We start from the raw sequence: 22227 nt of genomic DNA, 5'->3' as shown, positions 1-22227 counted from the left end.
CTGAGACTCTTACCATTCCTAATGGGCTGGACTGAGACTCCTACCATTCCTAATGGGATGGACTGAGACTCCTACCATTCCTAATGGGATGGACTGAGACTCCTTCCATTCCTAATGGGCTGGACTGAGACTCCTACCATTCCTAATGGGATGGACTGAGACTCGTACCATTCCTAATGGGATGGACTGAGACTCGTACCATTCCTAATGGGATGGACTGAGACTCCTACCATTCCTAATGGGATGGACTGAGACTCCTACCATTCCTAATGGGCTGGACTGAGACTCCTACCATTCCTAATGGGATGGACTGAGACTCCTACCATTCCTAATGGGCTGGACTGAGACTCCTACCATTCCTAATGGGATGGACTGAGACTCCTACCATTCCTAATGGGATGGACTGAGACTCCTACCATTCCTAATGGGATGGACTGAGACTCCTACCATTCCTAATGGGATGGACTGAGACTCCTACCATTCCTAATGGGATGGACTGAGACTCCTACCATTCCTAATGGGATGGACCGAGACTCCTACCATTCCTAATGGGATGGACTGAGACTCCTACCATTCCTAATGGGATGGACTGAGACTCCTACCATTCCTAATGGGATGGACTGAGACTCCTACCATTCCTAATGGGATGGACTGAGACTCCTACCATTCCTAATGGGATGGACCGAGACTCCTACCATTCCTAATGGGATGGACTGAGACTCCTACCATTCCTAATGGGATGGACTGAGACTCCTACCATTCCTAATGGGATGGACTGAGACTCCTACCATTCCTAATGGGATGGACTGAGACTCCTACCATTCCTAATGGGATGGACTGAGACTCCTACCATTCCTAATGGGATGGACTGAGACTCCTACCATTCCTAATGGGATGGACTGAGACTCCTACCATTCCTAATGGGATGGACTGAGACTCCTACCATTCCTAATGGGATGGACTGAGACTCCTACCATTCCTAATGGGATGGACTGAGACTCCTACCATTCCTAATGGGATGGACTGAGACTCCTACCATTCCTAATGGGATGGACTGAGACTCCTTCCATTCCTAATGGGATGGACTGAGACTCCTACCATTCCTAATGGGATGGACTGAGACTCCTACCATTCCTAATGGGATGGACTGAGACTCCTACCATTCCTAATGGGATGGACTGAGACTCCTACCATTCCTAATGGGATGGACTGAGACTCCTACCATTCCTAATGGGATGGACCGAGACTCCTACCATTCCTAATGGGATGGACTGAGACTCCTACCATTCCTAATGGGATGGACTGAGACTCCTACCATTCCTAATGGGATGGACTGAGACTCCTACCATTCCTAATGGGATGGACCGAGACTCCTACCATTCCTAATGGGATGGACTGAGACTCCTACCATTCCTAATGGGATGGACTGAGACTCCTACCATTCCTAATGGGATGGACTGAGACTCCTACCATTCCTAATGGGATGGACTGAGACTCCTACCATTCCTAATGGGATGGACTGAGACTCCTGCCATTCCTAATGGGATGGACCGAGACTCCTACCATTCCTAATGGGATGGACTGAGACTCCTACCATTCCTAATGGGATGGACTGAGACTCCTACCATTCCTAATGGGATGGACCGAGACTCCTACCATTCCTAATGGGATGGACTGAGACTCCTACCATTCCTAATGGGATGGACTGAGACTCCTACCATTCCTAATGGGATGGACTGAGACTCCTACCATTCCTAATGGGATGGACCGAGACTCCTACCATTCCTAATGGGATGGACCGAGAGGGTCAAGCATTACACCAGACCAACTACCATGTTGTAACAGCCACTGAGACTCCTTCCATTCCTAATGGGATGGACCGAGAGGGTCAAGCATTACACCAGACCAACTACCATGTTGTAACAGCCACTGAGACTCCTACCATTCCTAATGGGATGGACTGAGACTCCTACCATTCCTAATGGGATGGACCGAGAGGGTCAAGCATTACACCAGACCAACTACCATGTTGTAACAGCCACTGAGACTCCTTCCATTCCTAATGGGATGGACTGAGACTCCTACCATTCCTAATGGGATGGACTGAGACTCCTACCATTCCTAATGGGATGGACTGAGACTCCTACCATTCCTAATGGGATGGACTGAGACTCCTTCCATTCCTAATGGGCTGGACTGAGACTCCTACCATTCCTAATGGGCTGGACTGAGACTCCTACCATTCCTAATGGGATGGACTGAGACTCCTACCATTCCTAATGGGATGGACTGAGACTCCTACCATTCCTAATGGGCTGGACTGAGACTCCTACCATTCCTAATGGGATGGACTGAGACTCCTTCCATTCCTAATGGGATGGACTGAGACTCCTACCATTCCTAATGGGATGGACTGAGACTCCTACCATTCCTAATGGGATGGACCGAGAGGGTCAAGCATTACACCAGACCAACTACCATGTTGTAACAGCCACTGAGACTCCTACCATTCCTAATGGGATGGACCGAGAGGGTCAAGCATTACACCAGACTGAAAAGAGTATGAACAGATTGTTTTATTATTAAAAGGTCATTAACTGGAACATACTGTACATTTGAAGTGCATTTCTCCCATAAAAACACTTATTCTGTATATTGTATTAGTCTGAGCTGTAGTTTTTATGGTACCCAGATGGTAATGTGGTATATAGTATAAATGCCTTGGTACTGTGGTATATAGTATAAATGTCTTTGTACTGTGGTATATAGTATACATGTCTTGGTACTGTGGTATATAGTATAAATGTCTTGGTACTGTGGTATATAGTATAAATGCCTTGGTACTGTGGTATATAGTATAAATGCCTTGGTACTGTGGTATATAGTATAAATGCCTTGGTACTGTGGTATATAGTATAAATGTCTTGGTACTGTGGTATATAGTATAAATGTTTTGGTACTGTGGTATATAGTATAAATGTTTTGGTACTGTGGTATATAGTATAAATGTTTTGGTACTGTGGTATATAGTATAAATGCCTTGGTACTGTGGTATATAGTATTAATGTCTTGGTACTGTGGTATATAGTATAAATGTCTTGGTACTGTGGTATATAGTATAAATGTTTTGGTACTGTGGTATATAGTATAAATGCCTTGGTACTGTGGTATATAGTATAAATGTCTTTGTACTGTGGTATATAGTATAACTGTTTTGGTACTGTGGTATATAGTATAAATGTTTTGGTACTGTGGTATATAGTATAAATGTCTTGGTACTGTGGTATATAGTATAAATGCCTTGGTACTGTGGTATATAGTATAAATGTTTTGGTACTGTGGTATATAGTATAAATGTCTTGGTACTGTGGTATATAGTATTAATGTCTTGGTACTGTGGTATATAGTATAAATGTTTTGGTACTGTGGTATATAGTATAAATGCCTTGGTACTGTGGTATATAGTATAAATGTTTTGGTACTGTGGTATATAGTATAACTGTCTCAGTACCCAGATAGATGGCGGTGGTATATAGTATACATGTTTTGGTACTGTGGTATATAGTATAACTGTCTCAGTACCCAGATAGATGGCGGTGGTATGTACATGAAGTGATGTGAGCAGGAAGGCAGGTAGTCTAGTGACTCCAGTTCAGATCTTTGTCTATTCAACAGCAGCAGCAGTAGTCCTCTCTCTCCTCACTACCCAAACTCCCAGTCTCAGCACAGGCTATGTCTCTCGCTCAGTGTTCAGTCCTTCAGCGCCGTGGTTCCGCACTCTGTGTCTCTTGTCCACAGGTGTGTCCCCACAGGTGTGTATGGTGTCCTGTGGGGGGAAGAGGAGGGGTGAGGATGTCACAGAGATTCTCCTCTTCTCTTTTACCTCCATGTTCACTCTGTTACACCTAAACAGAGATAATATAGACAGTGTTATGGGTCAGGCAGAGAGAATATAGACAGTGGGTCAGGCAGAGAGAATATAGACAGTGTTATGGGTCAGGCAGAGAGAATATAGACAGTGGGTCAGGCAGAGAGAATATAGACAGTGGGTCAGGTAGAGAGAATATAGACAGTGGGTCAGGCAGAGAGAATATAGACAGTGGGTCAGGTAGAGAGAATATAGACAGTGTTATGGGTCAGGTAGAGAGAATATAGACAGTGGGTCAGGTAGAGAGAATATAGACAGTGTTATGGGTCAGGCAGAGAGAATATAGACAGTGGGTCAGGCAGAGAGAATATAGACAGTGTTATGGGTCAGGCAGAGAGAATATAGACAGTGGGTCAGGCAGAGAGAATATAGACAGTGTTATGGGTCAGGTAGAGAGAATATAGACAGTGGGTCAGGCAGAGAGAATATAGACAGTGGGTCAGGCAGAGAGAATATAGACAGTGTTATGGGTCAGGCAGAGAGAATATAGACAGTGTTATGGGTCAGGTAGAGAGAATATAGACAGTGGGTCAGGCAGAGAGAATATAGACAGTGTTATGGGTCAGGCAGAGAGAATATAGACAGTGGGTCAGGCAGAGAGAATATAGACAGTGGGTCAGGCAGAGAGAATATAGACAGTGTTATGGGTCAGGCAGAGAGAATATAGACAGTGGGTCAGGCAGAGAGAATATAGACAGTGTTATGGGTCAGGCAGAGAGAATATAGACAGTGGGTCAGGCAGAGAGAATATAGACAGTGTTATGGGTCAGGCAGAGAGAATATAGACAGTGGGTCAGGCAGAGAGAATATAGACAGTGGGTCAGGCAGAGAGAATATAGACAGTGTTATGGGTCAGGCAGAGAGAATATAGACAGTGGGTCAGGCAGAGAGAATATAGACAGTGTTATGGGTCAGGCAGAGAGAATATAGACAGTGGGTCAGGCAGAGAGAATATAGACAGTGGGTCAGGCAGAGAGAATATAGACAGTGGGTCAGGCAGAGAGAATATAGACAGTGTTATGGGTCAGGTAGAGAGAATATAGACAGTGGGTCAGGCAGAGAGAATATAGACAGTGGGTCAGGCAGAGAGAATATAGACAGTGTTATGGGTCAGGTAGAGAGAATATAGACAGTGGGTCAGGTAGAGAGAATATAGACAGTGGGTCAGGTAGAGAGAATATAGACAGTGGGTCAGGCAGAGAGAATATAGACAGTGTCAGGGTCAGAGAGAGAATATAGACAGTGGGTCAGGCAGAGAGAATATAGACAGTGTTATGGGTCAGGCAGAGAGAATATAGACAGTGGGTCAGGCAGAGAGAATATAGACAGTGTTATGGGTCAGGCAGAGAGAATATAGACAGTGGGTCAGGCAGAGAGAATATAGACAGTGTTATGGGTCAGGCAGAGAGAATATAGACAGTGGGTCAGGCAGAGAGAATATAGACAGTGTTATGGGTCAGGCAGAGAGAATATAGACAGTGGGTCAGGCAGAGAGAATATAGACAGTGTTATGGGTCAGGCAGAGAGAATATAGACAGTGGGTCAGGCAGAGAGAATATAGACAGTGTTATGGGTCAGGCAGAGAGAATATAGACAGTGTTATGGGTCAGGCAGAGAGAATATAGACAGTGGGTCAGGTAGAGAGAATATAGACAGTGGGTCAGGTAGAGAGAATATAGACAGTGTTATGGGTCAGGCAGAGAGAATATAGACAGTGGGTCAGGCAGAGAGAATATAGACAGTGTTATGGGTCAGGCAGAGAGAATATAGACAGTGTTATGGGTCAGGCAGAGAGAATATAGACAGTGGGTCAGGCAGAGAGAATATAGACAGTGTTATGGGTCAGGTAGAGAGAATATAGACAGTGTTATGGGTCAGGTAGAGAGAATATAGACAGTGGGTCAGGTAGAGAGAATATAGACAGTGGGTCAGGTAGAGAGAATATAGACAGTGGGTCAGGCAGATAGAATATAGACAGTGGGTCAGGTAGAGAGAATATAGACAGTGTTATGGGTCAGGCAGAGAGAATATAGACAGTGGGTCAGGTAGAGAGAATATAGACAGTGGGTCAGGGGTCAGGTAGAGAGAATATAGACAGTGGGTCAGGTAGAGAGAATATAGACAGTGGGTCAGGCAGATAGAATATAGACAGTGGGTCAGGTAGAGAGAATATAGACAGTGTTATGGGTCAGGCAGAGAGAATATAGACAGTGGGTCAGGTAGAGAGAATATAGACAGTGGGTCAGGCAGATAGAATATAGACAGTGGGTCAGGTAGAGAGAATATAGACAGTGTTATGGGTCAGGCAGAGAGAATATAGACAGTGGGTCAGGCAGAGAGAATATAGACAGTGTTATGGGTCAGGCAGAGAGAATATAGACAGTGGGTCAGGCAGAGAGAATATAGACAGTGTTATGGGTCAGGTAGAGAGAATATAGACAGTGTTATGGGTCAGGTAGAGAGAATATAGACAGTGGGTCAGGTAGAGAGAATATAGACAGTGGGTCAGGTAGAGAGAATATAGACAGTGGGTCAGGCAGATAGAATATAGACAGTGGGTCAGGTAGAGAGAATATAGACAGTGTTATGGGTCAGGCAGAGAGAATATAGACAGTGGGTCAGGTAGAGAGAATATAGACAGTGGGTCAGGCAGATAGAATATAGACAGTGGGTCAGGTAGAGAGAATATAGACAGTGGGTCAGGTAGAGAGAATATAGACAGTGGGTCAGGCAGATAGAATATAGACAGTGGGTCAGGTAGAGAGAATATAGACAGTGTTATGGGTCAGGCAGAGAGAATATAGACAGTGGGTCAGGTAGAGAGAATATAGACAGTGGGTCAGGCAGATAGAATATAGACAGTGGGTCAGGTAGAGAGAATATAGACAGTGGGTCAGGCAGATGGAATATAGACAGTGGGTCAGGTAGAGAGAATATAGACAGTGGGTCAGGTAGAGAGAATATAGACAGTGGGTCAGGCAGATAGAATATAGACAGTGGGTCAGGTAGAGAGAATATAGACAGTGGGTCAGGCAGATAGAATATAGACAGTGGGTCAGGTAGAGAGAATATAGACAGTGGGTCAGGCAGATAGAATATAGACAGTGGGTCAGGTAGAGAGAATATAGACAGTGGGTCAGGTAGAGAGAATATAGACAGTGGGTCAGGCAGATAGAATATAGACAGTGGGTCAGGTAGAGAGAATATAGACAGTGGGTCAGGTAGAGAGAATATAGACAGTGGGTCAGGTAGAGAGAATATAGACAGTGGGTCAGGTAGAGAGAATATAGACAGTGGGTCAGGCAGATAGAATATAGACAGTGGGTCAGGCAGATAGAATATAGACAGTGGGTCAGGTAGAGAGAATATAGACAGTGGGTCAGGTAGAGAGAATATAGACAGTGAGTCAGGTAGAGAGAATATAGACAGTGGGTCAGGCAGATAGAATATAGACAGTGGGTCAGGTAGAGAGAATATAGACAGTGGGTCAGGTAGAGAGAATATAGACAGTGGGTCAGGTAGAGAGAATATAGACAGTGGGTCAGGTAGAGAGAATATAGACAGTGTTATGGGTCAGGCAGAGAGAATATAGACAGTGGGTCAGGTAGAGAGAATATAGACAGTGGGTGAGGTAGAGAGAATATAGACAGTGTTATGGGTCAGGCAGAGAGAATATAGACAGTGGGTCAGGTAGAGAGAATATAGACAGTGGGTCAGGTAGAGAGAATATAGACAGTGTTATGGGTCAGGCAGAGAGAATATAGACAGTGTTATGGGTCAGGCAGAGAGAATATAGACAGTGTTATGGGTCAGGCAGAGAATATAGACAGTGGGTCAGGCAGAGAGAATATAGACAGTGGGTCAGGCAGAGAGAATATAGACAGTGGGTCAGGCAGAGAGAATATAGACAGTGGGTCAGGTAGAGAGAATATAGACAGTGGGTCAGGCAGAGAGAATATAGACAGTGGGTCAGGCAGAGAGAATATAGACAGTGTTATGGGTCAGGCAGAGAGAATATAGACAGTGTTATGGGTCAGGCAGAGAGAATATAGACAGTGTTATGAATCAGGCAGAGAGAATATAGACAGTGTTATGGGTCAGGCAGAGAGAATATAGACAGTGGGTCAGGCAGAGAGAATATAGACAGTGTTATGGGTCAGGCAGAGAGAATATAGACAGTGGGTCAGGCAGAGAGAATATAGACAGTGTCAGGCAGAGAGAATATAGACAGGTCAGGCAGAGAGAATATAGACAGTGGGTCAGGTAGAGAGAATATAGACAGTGTTATGGGTCAGGCAGAGAGAATATAGACAGTGGGTCAGGCAGAGAGATATAGACAGTGGGTCAGGCAGAGAATATAGAATCAGGCAGAGAGAATATAGACAGTGGGTCAGGCAGAGAGAATATAGACAGTGGGTCAGGCAGAGAGAATATAGACAGTGGGGTCAGGCAGAGAGAATATAGACAGTGGGTCAGGCAGAGAGAATATAGACAGTTGGGTCAGGTAGAGAGAATATAGACAGTGGGTCAGGCAGAGAGAATATAGACAGTGTTATGGGTCAGAGAGAATATAGACAGTGTTATGGGTCAGGTAGAGAGAATATAGACAGTGGGAGAGAGAATATAGACAGTGGGTCAGGCAGAGAGAATATAGACAGTGGGTCAGGCAGAGAGAATATAGACAGTGGGTCAGGTAGAGAGAATATAGACAGTGGGTCAGGCAGAGAGAATATAGACAGTGTTATGGGTCAGGCAGAGAGAATATAGACAGTGTTATGGGTCAGGCAGAGAGAATATAGACAGTGTTATGGGTCAGGCAGAGAGAATATAGACAGTGTTATGGGTCAGGCAGAGAGAATATAGACAGTGGGTCAGGCAGAGAGAATATAGACAGTGTTATGGGTCAGGCAGAGAGAATATAGACAGTGTTATGGGTCAGGCAGAGAGAATATAGACAGTGGGTCAGGCAGAGAGAATATAGACAGGGGTCAGAGAGAATATAGACAGTGTTATGGGTCAGGCAGAGAGAATATAGACAGTGGGTCAGGTAGAGAGAATATAGACAGTGGGTCAGGCAGAGAGAATATAGACAGTGTTATGGGTCAGGCAGAGAGAATATAGACAGTGGGTCAGGCAGAGAGAATATAGACAGTGGGTCAGGCAGAGAGAATATAGACAGTGGGTCAGGCAGAGAGAATATAGACAGTGTTATGGGTCAGGCAGAGAGAATATAGACAGTGTTATAGACAGTGGGTCAGGCAGAGAGAATATAGACAGTGGGTCAGGCAGAGAATATAGACAGTGGGTCAGGCAGAGAGAATATAGACAGTGGGTCAGGCAGAGAGAATATAGACAGTGGAGAGAATATAGACAGTGGGTCAGGCAGAGAGAATATAGACAGTCAGGCAGAGAGAATATAGACAGGGGTCAGGCAGAGAGAATATAGACAGTGTTATGGGTCAGGCAGAGAGAATATAGACAGTGGGTCAGGCAGAGAGAATATAGACAGTGGGTCAGGTAGAGAGAATATAGACAGTGTTATGGGTCAGAGAGAATATAGACAGTGGGTCAGGCAGAGAGAATATAGACAGTGGGTCAGGCAGAGAGAATATAGACAGTGGGTCAGGCAGAGAGAATATAGACAGTGGGTCAGGCAGAGAGAATATAGACAGTGGGTCAGGCAGAGAGAATATAGACAGTGGGTCAGGTGGAGAATATAGACAGTGGGTCAGGTAGAGAGAATATAGACAGTGGGTCAGGCAGAGAGAATATAGACAGTGGGTCAGGCAGAGAGAATATAGACAGTGTTATGGGTCAGGCAGAGAGAATATAGACAGTGGGTCAGGCAGAGAGAATATAGACAGTGTTATGGGTCAGGTAGAGAGAATATAGACAGTGTTATGGGTCAGGCAGAGAGAATATAGACAGTGGGTCAGGCAGAGAGAATATAGACAGTGTTATGGGTCAGGCAGAGATAATAATGACAGTGTTATGGGTCAGGCAGAGATAATATAGACAGTGAATATAGACAGTGGGTCAGGTAGAGAGAATATAGACAGTGGGTCAGGTAGAGAGAATATAGACAGTGGGTCAGGCAGAGAGAATATAGACAGTGTTATGGGTCAGGCAGAGAGAATATAGACAGTGGGTCAGGCAGAGAGAATATAGACAGTGGGTCAGGCAGAGAGAATATAGACAGTGGGTCAGGCAGAGAGAATATAGACAGTGGGTCAGGCAGAGAGAATATAGACAGTGGGTCAGGCAGAGAGAATATAGACAGTGTTATGGGTCAGGCAGAGAGAATATAGACAGTGGGTCAGGCAGAGAGAATATAGACAGTGGGTCAGGCAGAGAGAATATAGACAGTGGGTCAGGCAGAGAGAATATAGACAGTGTAATGGGTCAGGCAGAGAGAATATAGACAGTGTTATGGGTCAGGCAGAGAGAATATAGACAGTGGGTCAGGCAGAGAGAATATAGACAGTGTTATGGGTCAGGCAGAGAGAATATAGACAGTGGGTCAGGCAGAGAGAATATAGACAGTGTTATGGGTCAGGCAGAGAGAATATAGACAGTGGGTCAGGCAGAGAGAATATAGACAGTGGGTCAGGCAGAGAGAATATAGACAGTGTTATGGGTCAGGTAGAGAGAATATAGACAGTGGGTCAGGTAGAGAGAATATAGACAGTGGGTCAGGCAGAGAGAATATAGACAGTGTTATGGGTCAGGTAGAGAGAATATAGACAGTGGGTCAGGCAGAGAGAATATAGACAGTGGGTCAGGCAGAGAGAATATAGACAGTGGGTCAGGCAGAGTGAATATAGACAGTGTTATGGGTCAGGCAGAGTGAATATAGACAGTGTTATGGGTCAGGCAGAGAGAATATAGACAGTGGGTCAGGCAGAGAGAATATAGACAGTGTAATGGGTCAGGCAGAGAGAATATAGACAGTGGGTCAGGCAGAGAGAATATAGACAGTGGGTCAGGTAGAGAGAATATAGACAGTGGGTCAGGTAGAGAGAATATAGACAGTGGGTCAGGCAGAGAGAATATAGACAGTGGGTCAGGCAGAGAGAATATAGACAGTGTTATGGGTCAGGCAGAGAGAATATAGACAGTGCGTCAGGCAGAGAGAATATAGACAGTGGGTCAGGTAGAGAGAATATAGACAGTGTTATGGGTCAGGTAGAGAGACTATAGACAGTGGGTCAGGTAGAGAGAATATAGACAGTGGGTCAGGCAGAGAGAATATAGACAGTGGGTCAGGCAGAGAGAATATAGACAGTGGGTCAGGCAGAGAGAATATAGACAGTGGGTCAGGCAGAGAGAATATAGACAGTGGGTCAGGTAGAGAGAATATAGACAGTGGGTCAGGTAGAGAGAATATAGACAGTGGGTCAGGCAGAGAGAATATAGACAGTGGGTCAGGCAGAGAGAATATAGACAGTGTTATGGGTCAGGCAGAGTGAATATAGACAGTGGGTCAGGCAGAGAGAATATAGACAGTGTTATGGGTCAGGTAGAGAGAATATAGACAGTGTTATGGGTCAGGCAGAGAGAATATAGACAGTGGGTCAGGCAGAGAGAATATAGACAGTGTTATGGGTCAGGCAGAGATAATAAAGACAGTGTTATGGGTCAGGCAGAGATAATATAGACCGTGTTATGAGTCAGGTAGAGAGAATATAGACAGTGGGTCAGGCAGAGAGAATATAGACAGTGGGTCAGGCAGAGAGAATATAGACAGTGTTATGGGTCAGGCAGAGAGAATATAGACAGTGGGTCAGGCAGAGAGAATATAGACAGTGGGTCAGGCAGAGAGAATATAGACAGTGGGTCAGGCAGAGAGAATATAGACAGTGGGTCAGGCAGAGAGAATATAGACAGTGGGTCAGGCAGAGAGAATATAGACAGTGTTATGGGTCAGGCAGAGAGAATATAGACAGTGGGTCAGGCAGAGAGAATATAGACAGTGTTATGGGTCAGGCAGAGAGAATATAGACAGTGGGTCAGGCAGAGAGAATATAGACAGTGTTATGGGTCAGGTAGAGAGAATATAGACAGTGTTATGGGTCAGGCAGAGAGAATATAGACAGTGGGTCAGGCAGAGAGAATATAGACAGTGTTATGGGTCAGGCAGAGATAATATAGACTGTTATGGGTCAGGCAGAGAGAATATAGACAGTGTTATGGGTCAGGCAGAGAGAATATAGACAGTGTTATGGGTCAGGCAGAGAGAATATAGACAGTGTTATGGGTCAGGCAGAGAGAATATAGACAGTGTTATGGGTCAGGCAGAGAGAATATAGACAGTGTTATGGGTCAGGCAGAGAGAATATAGACAGTGTTATGGGTCAGGCAGAGAGAATATAGACAGTGGGTCAGGCAGAGAGAATATAGACAGTGGGTCAGGCAGAGAGAATATAGACAGTGTTATGGGTCAGGTAGAGAGAATATAGACAGTGTTATGGGTCAGGCAGAGAGAATATAGACAGTGGGTCAGGCAGAGAGAATATAGACAGTGGGTCAGGCAGAGAGAATATAGACAGTGGGTCAGGCAGAGAGAATATAGACAGTGGGTCAGGCAGAGAGAATATAGACAGTGTTATGGGTCAGGCAGAGAGAATATAGACAGTGGGTCAGGCAGAGAGAATATAGACAGTGGGTCAGGCAGAGAGAATATAGACAGTGGGTTAGGCAGAGAGAATATAGACAGTGGGTCAGGCAGAGAGAATATAGACAGTGGGTCAGGCAGAGAGAATATAGACAGTGGGTCAGGCAGAGAGAATATAGACAGTGGGTCAGGCAGAGAGAATATAGACAGTGTTATGGGTCAGGCAGAGAGAATATAGACAGTGGGTCAGGCAGAGAGAATATAGACAGTGGGTCAGGCAGAGAGAATATAGACAGTGTTATGGGTCAGGCAGAGAGAATATAGACAGTGTTATGGGTCAGGCAGAGAGAATATAGACAGTGGGTCAGGCAGAGAGAATATAGACAGTGTTATGGGTCAGGTAGAGAGAATATAGACAGTGTTATGGGTCAGGTAGAGAGAATATAGACAGTGGGTCAGGCAGAGAGAATATAGACAGTGTTATGGGTCAGGCAGAGAGAATATAGACAGTGTTATGGGTCAGGTAGAGAGAATATAGACAGTGGGTCAGGTAGAGAGAATATAGACAGTGGGTCAGGCAGAGAGAATATAGACAGTGGGTCAGGCAGAGAGAATATAGACAGTGGGTCAGGTAGAGAGAATATAGACAGTGTTATGGGTCAGGCAGAGAGAATATAGACAGTGTTATGGGGCAGGCAGAGAGAATATAGACAGTGGGTCAGGCAGAGAGAATATAGACAGTGTTATGGGTCAGGTAGAGAGAATATAGACAGTGTTATGGGTCAGGTAGAGAGAATATAGACAGTGTTATGGGTCAGGCAGAGAGAATATAGACAGTGTTATGGGTCAGGTAGAGAGAATATAGACAGTGGGTCAGGTAGAGAGAATATAGACAGTGGGTCAGGCAGAGAGAATATAGACAGTGGGTCAGGCAGAGAGAATATAGACAGTGGGTCAGGTAGAGAGAATATAGACAGTGTTATGGGTCAGGCAGAGAGAATATAGACAGTGGGTCAGGCAGAGAGAATATAGACAGTGGGTCAGGCAGAGAGAATATAGACAGTGGGTCAGGCAGAGAGAATATAGACAGTGGGTCAGGTAGAGAGAATATAGACAGTGTTATGGGTCAGGTAGAGAGAATATAGACAGTGGGTCAGGCAGAGAGAATATAGACAGTGGGTCAGGCAGAGAGAATATAGACAGTGGGTCAGGTAGAGAGAATATAGACAGTGTTATGGGGCAGGCAGAGAGAATATAGACAGTGGGTCAGGCAGAGAGAATATAGACAGTGTTATGGGTCAGGCAGAGAGAATATAGACAGTGGGTCAGGCAGAGAGAATATAGACAGTGGGTCAGGCAGAGAGAATATAGACAGTGGGTCATGCAGAGAGAATATAGACAGTGGGTCAGGTAGAGAGAATATAGACAGTGTTATGGGTCAGGCAGAGAGAATATAGACAGTGTTATGGGTCAGGCAGAGAGAATATAGACAGTGGGTCAGGCAGAGAGAATATAGACAGTGGGTCAGGTAGAGAGAATATAGACAGTGGGTCAGGCAGAGAGAATATAGACAGTGGGTCAGGCAGAGAGAATATAGACAGTGGGTCAGGTAGAGAGAATATAGACAGTGTTATGGGGCAGGCAGAGAGAATATAGACAGTGGGTCAGGTAGAGAGAATATAGACAGTGGGTCAGGCAGAGAGAATATAGACAGTGGGTCAGGCAGAGAGAATATAGACAGTGGGTCAGGCAGAGAGAATATAGACAGTGTTATGGGTCAGGCAGAGAGAATATAGACAGTGGGTCAGGCAGAGAGAATATAGACAGTGGGTCAGGCAGAGAGAATATAGACAGTGGGTCAGGCAGAGAGAATATAGACAGTGGGTCAGGCAGAGAGAATATAGACAGTGTTATGGGTCAGGCAGAGAGAATATAGACAGTGGGTCAGGCAGAGAGAATATAGACAGTGGGTCAGGCAGAGTGAATATAGACAGTGGGTCAGACAGAGAGAATATAGACAGTGGGTCAGGCAGAGAGAATATAGACAGTGGGTCAGGTAGAGAGAATATAGACAGTGGGTCAGGCAGAGAGAATATAGACACGGTTATGGGGCAGGAACATTTTAGCAGTGTGCATGTGAGACAGAGGGGGCAGTAGCCCTCCTCAGTTTAAACCATGTTGTTTGAGAATGAGTCTCACTCTCTCGTCAGTTAAGAACAAATTCTTATTTACAATGACGGCCTACCAGGGAACAGGTTAACTGCCTTGTTCAGGGGCAGAACGACAGATTTTTACCTTGTCAGCTCTGGGATTCGATCCAGAAACCTTTCGGTTACTGGCCCAACGATCTAACCACTAGGTTACCTGCCTCCTCTACACTCTAACCACTAGGTTACCTGCCACCCCGTCTTCTACAGGACTGTGTGAACACAAACCTCTGGTCTTAATCACACACTCCAGCCGCAGCGGGTGTTTCACCCTTTGACCCCTGACATCCCTGGACACGCCCACAGGTGGCGTTGGTGATGAGGTCTTACCTCAGGGGAATGGTCCTCTGGAGTGCAGGGGCATGCAGCGTCGGTGGGGGCAGTGGTGTCTGTGGTACCTTCTCCGTATGTTCAAGATGTCTGGAGAGAGAGAGAGATTAAGGGTCCATTAGGACTAACGCTCAGAAATATCACGTAGTCGCTGCATGGCCTACACTCTACCTTCTGTAGTCGATTTGAGCATGTCAACATATTGATGGTTAAGGCCAGAGACAGGTTGGTCACTGAGCTGTTGTAAGTTCTCCTGTTATAGCTAAACTACTACAACTAGTCTTAGTTTATCAGGCTGTTTCAGTTTATCAGCCTGTTGTTGATATACCAGCCAGTTTCAGTCTACCTGCTTATTGTTAATTTATCAGCCAGGTTCAGTCTATCAGCCTGTTTCAGTTTATCAGTCTACTGTACCTATCTGTTGTTAGTTAATCAGTCATTTATCAGCCAGGTTCAGTCTACCTGCCTGTTAATTTATCAGCCAGGTTCAGTCTATCAGCCTGTTTCAGTTTATCAGTCTACTGTACCTATCTGTTGTTAGTTAATCAGTCATTTATCAGCCAGGTTCAGTCTACCTGCCTGTTAATTTATCAGCCAGGTTCAGTCTATCTGCCTGTTAATTTATCTGCCAGGTTCAGTCTATCTGCCTCTTAATTTATCAGCTAGGTTCAGTCTACCTGCCTGTTAATTTATCAGCTAGGTTCAGTCTATCTGCCTGTTAATTTATCAGCTAGGTTCAGTCTATCTGCCTGTTAATTTATCAGCTAGGTTCAGTCTACCTGCCTGTTAATTTATCAGCTAGGTTCAGTCTACCTGCCTGTTAATATATCAGCCAGGTTCAGTCTACCTGCCTGTTAATTTATCAGCTAGGTTCAGTCTACCTGCCTGTTAATTTATCAGCCAGGTTCAGTCTACCTATCTGTTGTTAGTTAATCAGTCATTTTCAGTCTACCTGCCTGTTGTTCTGGATAAGAGCGTCTGCTAAATGACTTAAATGTAAATGTAAATGTTGTTCATTTATCAGCCAGGTTCAGTCTACCTGCCTGTTAATATATCAGCCAGGTTCAGTCTACCTGCCTGTTGTTAATATATCAGCCAGGTTCAGTCTACCTGCCTGTTGTTAATATATCAGCCAGGTTCAGTCTAACTATCTGTTGTTAGTTAATCAGTCATTTTCAGTCTACCTGCCTGTTGTTAATTTATCAGCCAGGTTCAGTCTACCTGCCTGTTGTTAATTTATTAGCCAGGTTCAGTCTACCTGCCTGTTGTTAATATATCAGCCAGGTTCAGTCTACCTGCCTGTTGTTAATATACCAGCCAGGTTCAGTCTACCTGCCTGTTGTTGATTTATCAGCCAGGTTCAGTCTACCTGCCTGTTGTTAATATACCAGCCAGGTTCAGTCTACCTGCCTGTTAATTTATCAGCCAGGTTCAGTCTACCTGCCTGTTAATATATCAGCCAGGTTCAGTCTACCTGCCTGTTAATTTATCAGCCAGGTTCAGTCTACCTGCCTGTTAATATATCAGCCAGGTTCAGTCTACCTGCCTGTTAATTTATCAGCCAGGTTCAGTCTACCTGCCTGTTAATATATCAGCCAGGTTCAGTCTACCTGCCTGTTGTTAATTTATCAGCCAGGTTCAGTCTACCTACCTGTTGTTAATATATCAGCCAGGTTCAGTCTACCTGCCTGTTGTTAATATACCAGCCAGGTTCAGTCTACCTGCCTGTTGTTAATTTATCAGCCAGGTTCAGTCTACCTGCCTGTTGTTAATATATCAGCCAGGTTCAGTCTACCTGCCTGTTAATTTATCAGCCAGGTTCAGTCTACCTGCCTGTTAATTTATCAGCCAGGTTCAGTCTACCTGCCTGTTGTTAATATACCAGCCAGGTTCAGTCTACCTGCCTGTTGTTAATATATCAGCCAGGTTCAGTCTACCTGCCTGTTGTTAATATACCAGCCAGGTTCAGTCTACCTGACCATAAACCTCTTAGTTCCTTTGTATCCTTCCTTCCACATCCTGCCTCACCTGCAGGGAACCTCTGTAGGGTAATTGTACCTGCCCGGTGGACCACCTGTATTCCCCTATTAGGATATAGCTACTATAGTGTAGGCTATAAGCCCATTGACCTCTGAAGATAACCAGCGGTCTCTTTCTCTAATAAACCACCGTTTTAATGATGACTTTATACCTCCCGCTGCCATAAAGCGCCTTTCTACCGCCTGTTCCGAGGACAGACCGGCAGGAAGAGATAAAAACTCCGATGCCTTTATGACCGAGTGACCCCCCCCCCCCGCAATGGGCTCTCTCTCCCTCGCTCTCTTCCCTTCTCCCCCCCTCCCTCGCTCTCTTCCCTTCTCCCTCCCTCCCTCGCTCTCTTCCCTTCTCCCTCCCTCCCTCGCTCTCTTCCCTTCTCCCCCTCCCACCCCCACCCCTCGTACGCATCCCCGGATTATTCTCCTTTCCAGGCGCTCCGTGTTAATCAGGCTCGCGCATTAGCATTCCGTTATACACCGTGATTAACAATATCGCAGCGCGCGGGAACTCCACCGACCAGACAATAGACCGGTGGACCTGCGGCTGAGCCCCGGTCTCTCTCACTCACCCCCACCCAGTCATAAAGGCCCTGTAAAGTATCGGGTCGCAGAGTGTTCTGGTGAATTAACGCGCTTCAGCCAAATCTCGACTCATTACTGCAGTGACTGCACGCACTAAATCACCCGAGGTCGTCAACCCGTGGCGGTAGAGCGCACGCTGCGTCAACCCGTGGCGGTAGAGCGCACGCTGCAGCTGTGTTTCCATCACTCGGCCCTAATTCTATAGGCCTACGCTCCAATTATTGTTGTGTTATGTCAACTTTAGATTGAAATCCATCCAATCAGAAGACCAGATGATGTTGTATAGGCTCGTAGATGATCAACACTTTATCATCCGAGTTGAAGATGAATGGCTTTAGTCACATGCATTTTATCACGGCCTGTTTCAAGGTAGACCAACTCCAATGTATGTTTCACCACTGAGCTGTATGCCATGTGTCCTTATAACAACATGGGAATATTCAGTAGGTGGATGGTGTTCTGCAGTAGCCTATGGGCTAGATAGAATAGCCTAAATATGGGGAACTAGGGGTCTTCCTCAAAGCAGTGTAATATAGTTCTAGACCTATACATGGTCTATTACCAAAGTCTAGTTGAATAGACTTCTAGAAAAGTGGTGTATTGTGTTCCTACTATATTTTAGTAATATAGTTCTATAGCAGAGTGTAATATAGTTCTAGACCTATACATGGTCTATTACCAAAGTCTAGTTGGATAGACTTCTTGTTCCTACTATATTTTAGTAATATAGTTCTATAGTGGAGTGTAATATAGTTCTATAGTGTAATATAGTTCTATAGTGTAATATAGTTCTATAGAAGAGTGTAATATAGTTCTATAGTGTAATATAGTTCTATAGTGTAATATAGTTCTATAGTGTAATATAGTTCTATAGTGTGATGTAATATAGTTCTATAGTGTAATATAGTTCTATAGCAGAGTGTAATATAGTTCTATAGTGGAATGTAATATAGTGTGATGTAATATAGTTCTATAGTGTAATATAGTTCTATAGTGTAATATAGTTCTATAGCAGAGTGTAATATAGTTCTATAGTGTGATGTAATATAGGTCTATAGTGTGATGTAATATAGTTCTATAGTGTAATATAGTTCTATAGTGTAATATAGTTCTATAGCAGAGTGTAATATAGTTCTATAGTGGAATGTAATATAGTTCTATAGTGTAATATAGTTCTATAGTGTAATATAGTTCTATAGCAGAGTGTAATATAGTTCTATAGTGTGATGTAATATAGTTCTATAGCAGAGTGTAATATAGTTCTATAGTGTAATATAGTTCTATAGTGGAATGTAATATAGTTCTATAGTGTAATATAGTTCTATAGTGTAATATAGTTCTATAGTGTAATATAGTTCTATAGCAGAGTGTAATATAGTTCTATAGTGTGATGTAATATAGTTCTATAGCAGAGTGTAATATAGTTCTATAGTGTAATATAGTTCTATAGTGTGATGTAATATAGTTCTATAGTGTAATATAGTTCTATAGTGGAATGTAATATAGTTCTATAGTGTAATATAGTTCTATAGTGTGATGTAATATAGTTCTATAGTGTGATGTAATATAGTTCTATAGTGTAATATAGTTCTATAGTGTGATGTAATATAGTTCTATAGTGTGATGTAATATAGTTCTATAGTGTGATGTAATATAGTTCTATAGTGTGATGTAATATAGTTCTATAGTGTGATGTAATATAGTTCTATAGTGTGATGTAATATAGTGTGATGTAATATAGGTCTATAGTGTAATATAGTTCTATAGTGTGATGTAATATAGTTCTATAGTGTAATATAGGTCTATAGTGTAATATAGTTCTATAGTGTGATGTAATATAGTTCTATAGTGTGATGTAATATAGTTCTATAGTGTGATGTAATATAGTTCTATAGTGTGATGTAATATAGTTCTATAGTGTGATGTAATATAGTTCTATAGTGTAATATAGTTCTATAGTGTAATATAGTTCTATAGTGTGATGTAATATAGTTCTATAGTGTGATGTAATACAGTTCTATAGTGTGATGTAATATAGTTCTATAGTGTGATGTAATATAGGTCTATAGTGTAATATAGTTCTATAGTGTGATGTAATATAGGTCTATAGTGTAATATAGTTCTATAGTGTGATGTAATATAGTTCTATAGTGTGATGTAATATAGTTCTATAGTGTGATGTAATATAGTTCTATAGTGTGATGTAATATAGTTCTATAGTGTAATATAGTTCTATAGTGTGATGTAATATAGGTCTATAGTGGAATGTAATATAGTGTGATGTAATATAGGTCTATAGTGTGATGTAATGTAGTTCTATAGTGTGATGTAATATAGGTCTATAGTGGAATGTAATATATTGTGATGTAATATAGGTCTATAGTGTAATATAGTTCTATAGTGGAGTGTATTATAATGTCTTTGTGTTGTCCTACCTCTATAGTTCTATAGTGTGATGTAATATAGGTCTATAGTGTAATATAGTTCTATAGTGGAGTGTAATATAGTGTGATGTAATATAGGTCTATAGTGTAATATAGTTCTATAGTGTGATGTAATATAGTTCTATAGTGTGATGTAATATAGGTCTATAGTGTAATATAGTTCTATAGTGTGATGTAATATAGTTCTATAGTGTGATGTAATATAGGTCTATAGTGTAATATAGTTCTATAGTGTGATGTAATATAGTTCTATAGTGGAATGTAATATAGGTCTATAGTGTAATATAGTTCTATAGTGTGATGTAATATAGTTCTATAGTGTGATGTAATATAGGTCTATAGTGTAATATAGTTCTATAGTGGAGTGTAATATAGTGTGATGTAATATAGGTCTATAGTGTAATATAGTTCTATAGTGTGATGTAATATAGTTCTATAGTGTGATGTAATATAGGTCTATAGTGTAATATAGTTCTATAGTGTGATGTAATATAGTTCTATAGTGTGATGTAATATAGGTCTATAGTGTAATATAGTTCTATAGTGGAGTGTAATATAGTGTGATGTAATATAGGTCTATAGTGTAATATAGTTCTATAGTGGAGTGTAATATAGTGTGATGTAATATAGGTCTATAGTGTAATATAGTTCTATAGTGGAGTGTATTATAATGTCTTTGTGTTGTCCTACCTCTATAGGTCTATAGTGTAATATAGTTCTATATAGTGTATTATAATGTCTTTGTGTTGTCCTACCTCTATAGGTCTATAGTGTAATATAGTTCTATAGTGGAGTGTATTATAATGTCTTTGTGTTGTCCTACCTCTATAGTTCTATAGTGGAGTGTATTATAATGTCTTTGTGTTGTCCTACCTCTATAGTTCTATAGTGTGATGTAATATAGGTCTATAGTGTAATATAGTTCTATAGTGGAGTGTATTATAATGTCTTTGTGTTGTCCTACCTCTATAGGTCTATAGTGTAATATAGTTCTATAGTGGAGTGTATTATAATGTCTTTGTGTTGTCCTACCTCTATAGGTCTATAGTGTGATGTAATATAGTTCTATAGTGTGATGTAATATAGTTCTATAGTGGAGTGTATTATAATGTCTTTGTGTTGTCCTACCTCTATAGGTCTATAGTGTAATATAGTTCTATAGTGTATTATAATGTCTTTGTGTTGTCCTACCTCTATAGGTCTATAGTGTAATATAGTTCTATAGTGGAGTGTATTATAATGTCTTTGTGTTGTCCTACCTGGTCTCACTGCAGAAACAGATCCTAGAACAGTTACTAGCAGCAGCAGGTACAGTAGGCTGATGATCCTCATGGCTGGATAGGAAGGGTCTGGAGCTCCTCTCTCTACCCAGGAATCAGTCTCTCTCTCTCTGGGAAGGATGCTGTGGTGCTGTGGGTCCCTCTCAGGATAGGAAGGGTCTGGAGCTCCTCTCTCTACCCAGGAATCAGTCTCTCTCTCTCTCTGGGAAGGATGCTATGGTGCTGTGGGTCCCTCTCAGGATAGGAAGGGCCTGGAGCTCCTCTCTCTACCCAGGAATCAGTCTCTCTCTCTCTGGGAAGGATGCTATGGTGCTGTGGGTCCCTCTCAGGATAGGAAGGGCCTGGAGCTCCTCTCTCTACCCAGGAATCAGTCTCTCTCTCTCTGGGAAGGATGCTATGGTGCTGTGGGTCCCTCTCAGGATAGGAAGGGTCTGGAGCTCCTCTCTCTACCCAGGAATCAGTCTCTCTCTCTGGGCAGGATGCTATGGTGCTGTGGGTCCCTCTCAGGATAGGAAGGGTCTGGAGCTCCTCTCTCTACCCAGGAATCAGTCTCTCTCTCTGGGCAGGATGCTATGGTGCTGTGGGTCCCTCTCAGGATAGGAAGTGCCTGGAGCTCGTCTCTCTACCCAGGAATCAGTCTCTCTTTCTGGGCAGGATGCTGTGGGTCCCTCTCAGGATCTCTTCTCAGTTAATGAATGTGTGTCTTCAGTGTGTGTGTCCGTCGTGGGTCTTTGTCCAGAGAGTGATTGTCTCTGTGAATGAGAGCAAAGTGACAAAGCTCCCTCCACCCCTCTGCCTCTTATACT

General features: G+C 43.2%; 1 protein-coding gene across 1 annotated transcript; it reads right to left on the bottom strand.

The window, feature by feature from the left end:
- Nucleotides 1–2576: 2576 nt before the first annotated feature.
- Nucleotides 2577–22225, bottom strand: apela (apelin receptor early endogenous ligand). Its single transcript, XM_065015780.1, has 3 exons — nt 21401–22225; nt 15080–15169; nt 2577–3905 (listed from the first exon to the last, which is right to left on the bottom strand). Exons 1-2 carry the CDS (start codon nt 21471–21473, stop codon nt 15081–15083), a joined length of 162 nt encoding a protein of 53 aa, XP_064871852.1. The 5' UTR covers nt 21474–22225; the 3' UTR covers nt 2577–3905; nt 15080.
- Nucleotides 22226–22227: the final 2 nt, after the last annotated feature.

Source organism: Oncorhynchus nerka, unplaced genomic scaffold (genome assembly GCF_034236695.1).
Source record: "Oncorhynchus nerka isolate Pitt River unplaced genomic scaffold, Oner_Uvic_2.0 unplaced_scaffold_1277, whole genome shotgun sequence".
Classification (NCBI taxonomy): domain Eukaryota; kingdom Metazoa; phylum Chordata; class Actinopteri; order Salmoniformes; family Salmonidae; genus Oncorhynchus; species Oncorhynchus nerka.
The sequence above is the reverse complement of the archived record's forward strand: the minus strand, read 5'-3'. Positions and strand labels throughout refer to the sequence as shown.